Source organism: Alosa sapidissima, chromosome 1 (assembly GCF_018492685.1).
Source record: "Alosa sapidissima isolate fAloSap1 chromosome 1, fAloSap1.pri, whole genome shotgun sequence".
Classification (NCBI taxonomy): Eukaryota; Metazoa; Chordata; class Actinopteri; order Clupeiformes; family Clupeidae; genus Alosa; species Alosa sapidissima.
In genome coordinates this window covers 34,342,808-34,352,807 of record NC_055957.1, presented here as the reverse complement: position 1 = coordinate 34,352,807, position 10,000 = coordinate 34,342,808, and the positions used below count along the sequence as shown (strand labels likewise).

At 41.3% G+C, this 10,000-nt stretch overlaps 1 protein-coding gene and 1 long non-coding RNA gene across 3 annotated transcripts in view; both read right to left on the bottom strand.

Annotated features, from left to right (window-relative positions):
- The window catches only part of LOC121720916, a 3,492-nt gene extending 2,762 nt beyond the window's left edge, over window positions 1–730 (bottom strand). The window contains exon 1 of the long non-coding RNA XR_006034658.1: window positions 720–730. This is a non-coding gene — a long non-coding RNA (uncharacterized LOC121720916). The remainder of the gene's footprint in view (window positions 1–719) is intronic.
- A 5,707-nt stretch (window positions 731–6,437) lies between these two features.
- Window positions 6,438–10,000, bottom strand: part of pcdh10a (protocadherin 10a) — an 11,085-nt gene continuing 7,522 nt past the window's right edge. Inside the window, exons 4-5 of one of the 2 annotated variants that reach the window (XM_042111133.1) lie at window positions 8,512–8,814; window positions 6,438–6,621 (exon numbers count right to left, since the gene is read on the bottom strand). In XM_042111133.1, the coding sequence (XP_041967067.1) occupies window positions 6,602–6,621; window positions 8,512–8,814 (323 nt within the window). In that variant the 3' untranslated portion in view covers window positions 6,438–6,601. The remainder of the gene's footprint in view (window positions 6,622–8,511; window positions 8,815–10,000) is intronic. The other variant, XM_042111140.1, reaches the window with a different exon arrangement.

Below are 10,000 nucleotides of genomic sequence, written 5' to 3'. Positions count from 1 at the left end.
GTGTCATAATGATCCTACCCTTCCAATTTCGTGCAGTTTTGACTATGTTAGGTCACAGATACCTTCAATTACAACACCTCATTTTTACTTTTTTGTGTTTAACTAGGTGGCGCTATACATGAAATGAGTGGTTATGGAATGGGTTGACATGGCCCCTTGAGATCAACATACAAAAAAAATGGTCCTCCTAAACCCTACGGTTTTCGTGATATTCACAGAAAACTGTGTCTGCCCTACCCTCCTTTTGGGGGATCCAGTCCAGCGGGGGGGCTACAGATCAAAACGAAAAACGATGGTTCCATGCTATCCATGTGGGGTTACATGCCCACCAAGTTTCGTGTACCCCGGTCTTTCAGTGTCCCGGGAATCATTGACGAAAATTTGGGCATGCGAAAAATAAAAAAATTAAAAATAAAAATCTGACTAAACCTATATGACCGCCGCTTCGCTGCGCGGCGGTCATAATAACTGAAACATTTTTTTACCAGAGACCATCAACAATAAATTCCACCATAATACATTTAACATTTCCTTTCTAAAGACAAAATATTGAGCCTACGGCAACAATACCTGGGGCCGTATTCACAAAGCCTTTTATCTTATCACTAGGAGTACTCCTAAATCGCACTAAAAGATTTTAGCTAGGAGTTTTCTCTTAAAAGTTATTCACAAAGCCTTTCAGACCTACTCTTAGTAAGGAAAAATGACAACTCCTAAACTAAGAGTGAGTCTTCGTTGCTATGGATGACGTCATTACTCATGCACGAGCTTGCCTGAAGTGACCACCTTGATTGGCTGATGATTGTAACACGGGAATGATTCCAAACACCTCCCTTACGATGATGAGTGACAGGTGACAGGTCCGAAGTAGTGCGAAGGACGGAAGATGATGAATAACTGAATAAAAAGGCCTAGCCTAAATGAATAAAGAGTAAGGCAAAACAAATAGCCTAGTAGCCTAATGAAACATAGGCCTACGGATTGATGCAGTAGGCTAGGCTATCTTTGCAACATTATTAAATTAATCTGTCACCATATGCCTACGTTTGCAAAGAGGAGAACATTTTAATTTGATTCACAATCAAACGTTACATTTAATTTACATGTTGACAATGAGTAGTTGTGGTTGTTGTTGGTGGCGTTATAGCATCCCTTTTATGCCTACAATGCAAAATTGTTCCATCGCTCCTGTTGCCGCATACCCATTTCAAAACATCGCAACGTGAAATGCCACAAAAAGCTGTTTGTGAATAGGTCTTAGTGAGTTAGGAGTCCTCTTGACTTCTTTTAAGCTGTCCCAGACTTAGGTGCTACTTTTAGGTCTAAAATGCTTCGTGAATTACTTTTAGTGACAAAAAATAGGAGTCCTAAAGTTAGGAGTGACACGTCCATTATTTTTAGGAGTTGCTCCTAAATTCGCCACTTAGGAGTTACTTTTAACCTTAAAATTCTTTGTGAATACGGCCCCTGATATATTACAGTAAATCTGACATAGGTATTCAACAAAATTAGTGAAGCTTAAGAAATTAGTGAATCTTAACTTCAGAAACATTAACACACATTTACAAATAGCTGACATTAAATGCTCTGCTATAAAAGGAAATACTGCCATGAATGAATCAATCAATAAATAAATGCATGAATGAAGAAAGGAATGAATATCTGGCCTTGGTAAATGTATTTATATATTTAAGTAAGCAACTGCAACCTTCATTTATTTATTTATTTATAATTTGAGGAATGAAAATGTTGAGTGGTCACAGATATGCAAAGCATGCATGGCTCATGGCCAGTCATGATGTGTCCTAGCACTTCAGATGTGCTCCTAGTGTCTTCTTGGCAAACTCAAGGAAAAACGGTGACTAAGAGCCTCCCCCCACCTTGCCATTAGGTGGTTTAGTGAGTGTGTTGCCTTCACTCTGAGAAGGAGAAAAGTAGTGAAGGTCAGTAGAATCTGTGGTTCTTGTTCTATGATGTGTGTGTGTGTGTGTGTGTGTGTGTGTGTGTGTGTGTGTGTGTGTGTGTGTGTGTGTGCATGTAGGGGCATGAATGAGTTAGTGAATATAACGTGAAAGTATATTATGTGTGAGAGAGAGAAAAGGAATGAGAGTGAGCATGTACATGTGGGTGTATGAGTGTGAGTGTGTGGGTGTGTGTGGGGGGAGCGGGGCGTAGGGAGGGGAGAGAGAGAGATGGTGTGTTTCTTTAGTAAGTAACTCCAGAGTGTGGTTGGTCTGAGAGTTTCGTGGACGAGGCTTGTGGATGTGTGGATTAGAAATGGGAATGGGTGGGAGTGGAAGGTCTTGGCAGGTCCCAGTTGACTGAAGCGTGCGTGCGTGCGTGCGTGCGTGCGTGCATGCATTGCATTTGTGTGTGTGTGTCTATACAGGGAGTGGGTCTCCAAGGGTCTCTAAAAATCCTCAGCCTGTCTTTTCAGGCATGAAGATGGTGTCTAGACTGCCAGTCTTGTGCTTGACAGCCCAAGCAGGCAAGGCCATTGTTTGATCAGAGGTGCGTATGTGTGTTTGGTGTGTGTGTGTGTTTGATGTGAATGTGTTTGTGGTGTGTGTGTGTGTGTTTGTGTGTGTGACTGTCTATGGCAATCTACCTATTTATCTATATATCCATCTATCTATCCCCTGGGGACAGTTTAATAAATGTTAAATAGTCAATACATAAATCAACACATTAGCTCATGTAAACTGTTGCATCAAGTACTTTCTTAAAAATAAGTCAATAAAGATTTTATTTGATGATAGTAAACTGATAAGGTATTGTTATCAATGACCATGTTAGCAAGTAGACATTTACTCATCGCAGAGTGTTACAGTAACTAACTAACTAAACTAAACTGGGTGATGAGTATGACTGAAGTATGACTGAATACCAACCTAGCAGTGCCTTTCTTAAGAGTCTCTAGGTTACACCCTTCCCTGCACCTTCCTCTGCCTCCCCTGTCTAAAGCCACCTACATTGCCACAACACATTTGTTCAGATTGAATATGGGGAATTATGAGTCTTTACATAAATCACTTCGCTGAAGTGAGCCATAGCTGCTCTTGAGTTCTCTAATTGATGTTCTGGCGGTCAGCATGGCGGTTGATGCAGCGGTGCCCTAAACATCGTCCTTTGCATGTAGGTCTCTGTAGGGATGTGAGTGTGTGTGTGAGTCAGAGACCCAGTTATGTCGATACGGCTTCCCTTTTCCTAACAGGGAGGCCATTCTACCCATCTGCACTAGATATGCAAGACAATCAGAGTTGGAGGAGACAGGAAGATGTGTCACCTGGGATAGCTCAAGTTAATAGTACTTCAGTTTTGCTTCTTAGAATCCACCATTTACTCAGATAGCTTTCATCAGTGTCACTTGCAAGCTAGTTAACCAGTGTGCTTGGAGACAAGAAATTACATCATGCAGAAAAGTTTAAAAACGAAACTATCTGATGAAGCCATGGAAGAATAAGCTGAATGGCTATAAATCAGGGCTGTAGTGGAGGCACCTCTTGTTTTTCCACCAATTGCAAATTTTAACATTCAAAAATCACACACTGTGTTATCCACATTCACAATATGTACACTCATCAACACTCTAGGGACCCTTTAATACCACTGGCATTTTTTATAAACATTGGACATAACCTCCACCATAATCAAACATGTTCAGAATGCCTTTTTTAAACATCCGATAACACATGGAGCAGTCCACCTTACCATGATCACAGAATTCATAGTTCACCTCTTATTTTACCTCTCCACCCCTGCCCCAAATATAAACCTATACCTTACAGTATGTTGTTCTGTCTTGTCTAGAGATTACACCACTAACTACACAGTACTGCACAGAGCTGCAGCCACGTGGAGCTACAAGCATGCAAGTTTCATGTGCACAGGTGTACCGGGGTCCCAGGTAGTGTTGCCTTGAAAACAAACCATTGTAAAATCCTCCATTGCCTTTTTCAAGAAGTTGCATGTTACATCTACAAAAACAGCACACCCATCCCCATGGCCCGAGTTCCTACGGTTTGGGCAGTGAGTTCCAAGCGCATAGAGCGAAATATGTGGTGGTGGAACAATGTGCAGTGCTTTCAGGAGATAACATCAGATTGCAGTTGTCTGCAGACACCTTTGAACTCCACTGGAGGTAACAGAAAAATTATATTTGTGTAACAGAGCAACTGTGTATGTTTAGTGGATTTCTTTTCATATCCCGAAAAAACCCTACATTCTCTCAGTACCTTGAGTTGGATTTAGACAGAATGGAAGCACTTTAGGATGTCATCAGCTACAACAGCACAGCATGAAACTATGGCAGTATACACACACACACACACACACACACACACACACACACACACACACACACACACACATACATACATACACACACTCATATATATCAGCAAATGACCAATACAGAAGAAATAGCTGCCAATGAAATAGCTACCAATACTGATGACCGGGAAGACAGGAAGGAAGACAGCGTGGAGGCCATTACTGGTCCCCAGAGATGCAGAGATGGCCAGAGCAGCAGGCACAGTTTAACATGTGATTAGTGCTGAACTTGGAATGGTCACTTGAAAGTCTGTCTATCAAGCAGAATATTTTATCCCTTTGTGTGATCTTAAAAGAGTCTAATTACTCAACAGACTTCAAGGGTCATCTCTCTCAGCCGCCCACCCCCCCAACCAAACACATACACACACACACACACACACACACACACACACACACACACACACACACACACACACACACTGCATTGAACAGGCCTTTGGTGGTGGGGGTGTGCTGGCGGTGGTGGGAAGTTCATGATAAATGCCCTGTCTGTAGCCTGCCTTAATAGGAGGGATAAACCGAGGGCTAAACTGATGGCATGTCACTTACTATCAAAGGCAGCCACCTCTCCCAATTATGATTCTGCTGCTGACCAAACCACCATTGCACTAAGTATTTTGCAATATTAAAAACAATAAAAAAATAAAGACTGAAATAGAAGGCTCATACTATATTAGGTTTACATGGAAACAAAGTCTTGAGTTGTATGTAAAATCCATGTAACCGCAGTTGAACCAGCATTGTCTCCGTTTTCATGAGCCTAAAAGAAGTCATAATACACCACTGTTGTTCAACGCTGTCTAATTGATTCTATGGTGAGAAGTGTTGGGTTTTATGCATGAGAAATCAAACCTTCTGCATGTCTCAGGCATCATCATGGGATTTACTTTGTTTACCTTTTAAAAAAAGGAAATGTACACATTAAATGTTAAATGACACCTCTTTATTGTCAGCTCTGTGTGTGTGTGTGTGTGTGTGTGTGTGTGTGTGTGTGTTCCTCTGTATATATGTGTCGGTGTGTTTGTATATGTGCATTGTGTTTATTCTGTGTGTGTAGGTGTGTGTGGGTAGGCGCTTCAATGTACAATATGTATAGAATGTATATTTTTGTTTATATTTAGATCCATTATAATATTTGCCAATTATTTTGTACAATAACACAGAAAATTACCATAATGTTGGGTAGATGAATCCTGCCTCATTGGAGACATTATTGGACATTATTTCTAACATCCAGACAGGTAAAATAATTGTAAAATGTATCAAATAAACGTTGGTGAGAGTGAAGAGAGAGAGGCCTCAGTTTTTAATACAAGTCATTTTAGCACTTGGTATCCATTTATGACAATATGATGGATAGGAAACTAACCAATGGTAACACAGTTTCAGAAAAGTATATTATATATAGATATTTTATATATAGATAGATTTATAGTCATGTTGAAGGTTTAAAAGAGTACAGTAAACACTTTTCACACATGATATAAACCACAAAATGTCTGAGATCATTCGAGTTTGTAGGCCAGTGGCATGGGAGGTAACCTGTAAGTCTGACCAGTCCATTTCCCATCGTTGTAAAGTTCAGAGTAGATTCAGTAACACTTGACCACACGAAAGAGGAAACAAAAGAGTTTAGAAAACAGTCAAGTCTAAAACAGATATATTTATCAATAATGCACATTGTATCAATGCTGACTTGTGATTGGTTGGACTTGTTGATGATGCACCTGTAAAGTCGGCTCTGTTGATTGGTTTCTACAGAAACAAGTAAAGGGCTCAGATAAACTTGACGATTGACAGAATGCTGTAAACAGGCTCAACCCAGATCAGCAATATGTCTATTTCTCCATTCCATTTGTGTTTGCTGTTTGTTCCATTTTCCCATTTAAGCTCACGTCCAGTCTGCTTTTGTCTTTTTTTTTTCTTTCTTTTTGTCTTTTGTTGTCCACATTTGATTTAGTTTCTTCTCAGAGAAGGATTTCAGTGTGTTTCTCAGGCCTGCTGAGAACAGTTTAGAGGCCCCAGTGCTGATCCAGGACATTAGTGTGTATTTAGTCCCAGCGACCCCCACTGCCACAATCCCCCCACCCCACCCCCAGCCCAGCACTATCCCGACCATGCCCCCACTGAGGCCCAGCTTGTGGTCCTCCAGGGCCCAGCGGCAGCTGGCTGAACATGATAATGATGTGGAAAAGTGGATGCTTTTGTTGGCCGGGCGCATTTTGTGCAAATTCACGCTGTCTCGGGTATGTCCACGCGGAAGGAGCTAGCAAATCCTTTTCCGGGCTGCAAAAGTGGAGAGAGACAACAAAGCATTTAAAGATGTCACCTCACACAAACACACTATTCTCTCTCTCTCTCTCTTTCTCTCTCTCTCTATTTCTTTGCTTGTAATGTCAGCACCACGACAATGGCCACAAATCACACTAAAAATTAGCCATGACACAAAATGAGCACTGCCTGAGCAGAACGAAGGTGAAATATGCGAGAGTGCACATGCAGCAGGAATCTCATGGCGTGAATGCAGAATGACACTCTCACATGACACTAAAGCCACAGTGGGCTATCACTTGGGGAGATGTGATGTTTATGTCAGCATAGCAAGCTCATTTAGATCCATCATGCAATATTTGGATTGCTCTCGCTGCACTCGCTGTCCCAGTTCTCGTAAGCTGATGTTCAGAACATTTTTATTATTGACGTCATCGATCTGCATGGGCAGATGATCACCTGCGTTTTCATCTGATTTCATATGATATCAAGTAGTCTCTGGCACCTAATTAGTTTACAGTAACATGTGACCCATGTCACATTTACGACTCAATTGGCCCAGAACCATAGATATGGCATAAGGACTTCAGCCAGGTTAGAAAATGTTCTCTGATCAACAAAATGTTTCATTTTACAGAATCAATTTACAGGATGACTGTATGTTACACCACTGATAATAATTACAAATATGGTCTATGGGTTCTCTAAATCATGACAAATATACAATAAACATACACTGAGCATACATGATTCCTCAGAAAAAGCATACTGGGTTGTCAGTCATCTCTTTTTCTGCTCAAGTGACAAAAAAAGTGGTGAATTGAATGTGGAAATTGACTGCAAATAGGCTGGCAGGATTTGAACAGGTAACAGGCATCAATTTTAAAACTGGGTGACACATTTCTAGTTTATTGAAAAGTATTCAATACAATGCCATCTTGTGAAGACTGTTATCTTGTATGTCTTTTCAGCTTTTTCTTTACTTTTCACAAAGCAGTGAATTTGCAATGTGATGTGTTATCTTCAGAAGAGTTTAAAAGAGGTTATTTGACTACTTTATATATACGCCTTACCTTTCGTACTGTACAAACTCATTTTACTCCATTAGCAACTTGCACATTTTTTCAATATTTACAGAGCTCTGAGTTTGCACCATTCTTTTTTATGAAGACCAACTCCTTTCTGTAACCTCAGAGGAACGATAAAAGCCACTGCATCAAAGTTTGACAACGAGCTAAGTCCACTATCATTCCTAAAATTTTGCAGTGGCAGGTACACAGTGAATTAAATTATGACAATTTCATCCTCTTACACCTCTTGACACGTACTGTTTTTAGCACATTTACTTCTGTTAATACATGGTTAGCATCAAAGTGTTGTGTCTAATTCTGCATTCTTTCATTTTCGTTGTTTTTTTTTTATTCATTGCTCACTTGAGGCCTAGCACAGATGGTGATGATAGCATAATGTAATGTTGGCAATGACAAGCATGTGGATTCAATGAAAAGTCACAACAGACGTAGTGCTATCGACTCCTCTGCTCTCATGAGATAAAGTGGCACCCCAACAGTGGGATGCCACTTGAACAAGAAAGGGACAAAGTAGCTGGGGCAATTTGAGGAAGATTCAAGACAAAAATGTTGGACACATCAATTTGAATAAAAAACATTTTTTATTAGATTTGTTGTTTTTTTTTGAGTGGGGAAAAGGGGGAGGTAGGAAGCGCCTGTCAGGCGTATTAAGGAAAAGAAAGGGGGTTCTTTAGAGCCATATTTGTAAATATATATTAGATATATACATATATGAAAAATAATGGCCCTTGGTTTTTGCAAAAAAAAAAAAAAGTTGGACCAGATTTCCTGCAGTGGAGTAGTGGAGATTTGATGGCCTAGATTATATACTCACACAAATAGTTGGCTCTGTGAGGCGTTCGAGCACTAGGCAAGAGAATGTCTAATTCTCTTCTCTCTAGTGTGCCGTGATGTGACTTCTCTTTGCCAAAGGTGGAGAATGATCTATCCCCTGTTTGCACTTGGCTTTCAAGTACTACCTCAGTATCGGGCACTGCGTCCATGCCAGGCACGTGCAGGTTGCTACGATAGTCGGAGGCCTGGCGACTGTCCGATGGCACGAACGAGGGCATCCAACATCGGTCGGAGTGCCCTAGGGCCTTACACTCCTCTGTGCAGTTGGAGAAGAGGTCAGCTCCTGAAAAGCAAACAAACCAAGAAAAAACCAACAAGAAGGTGAGTTGAGCAGGAAGTCTGTGGAACTGGAGACTAATGTTGTTTTACAGCGCTTCCTGTAGAAAAACTACACCGTCTGACACTATTCCTAATCTCAGAGCAGATTAACATCTCCCAGACTAGCACACCAATCACATCTGCATCTTACAGTGTGTGAAGGTTCACGCTGAAAGCTGAGCTGCAGCACATTCCTTTACCCTTCATTTCTAAACATATCTAAATACACCACTTTAAAAATGAATAAAGAACATTTAGCACAGTGGCATGAATTTACTGAACTCTATTGACTCTTGATACCCTGGGAGAGACTGTTTTCCCCAGCATCCCGAGGAGCAAACACATTTATTTTCAGGCGTGTTTGTGTGTGTTTTTGTCGCTGCTGTCTGTAAACATAAAGAGGCCTTACAATCCTGTGACACCAGTTGTGTGAAAAATGAATTGAGACAATGGGTGACATCAAAGAGCGAGACGAACAAGAAAGGATTCAGGGCGCCTGCCAGAAACAATAACCCACCGAAAGCTACAAAACCCTCAGACTCGTTACCGCGCTGTTTGAGTTAATTACTCGCATTTTTGAAAAGGAATAGAAAAGGAGGCAAAAAAATGAATAAGTAAATATATGAATAAATAAAACAGGCACAACGGCGTCACTGGGAGCTGTAACAAGGTCCTCAGGCAATCTCTCCCTCTGCCTGCACATTGAAATGGGTTGAGCTCGTCTGCACTGGGACAATGTTGGAGGGGAGGATGTAGGAGCACACTGATCAAAGCCCATGTGAGGATGGAGAGGGGGTGGAGAGAGAGAGAGAGAGATAGAGAGAGAGAGAGAGAGAAGACGGAAGGAGGGGAAGAGTAGGATGGAGAACAAGACACAAGAGACAAGTCATGTGTGTCTGTGTATGGTGTGTGAGTGTGGGGGGGGGGGGGGGGACACATATATAAGGAAGTGCGTGGGAGTACGTTTAGGACAGGGAGTGACAGGGCGAGAAGCTGGGTGCAGGAGAAGGTGGGAGAGATGGAGAGAGAGAGAGAGAGGGCAAAAAGAATGTTCCTGACTTTTCTCTAATCTGCACTTGGCAATGGAAGAGTTTTACTGAGGAAGATCAAAGGGTCTAGTTAGACAAACCTGGCCCACTGATAAACCTGAG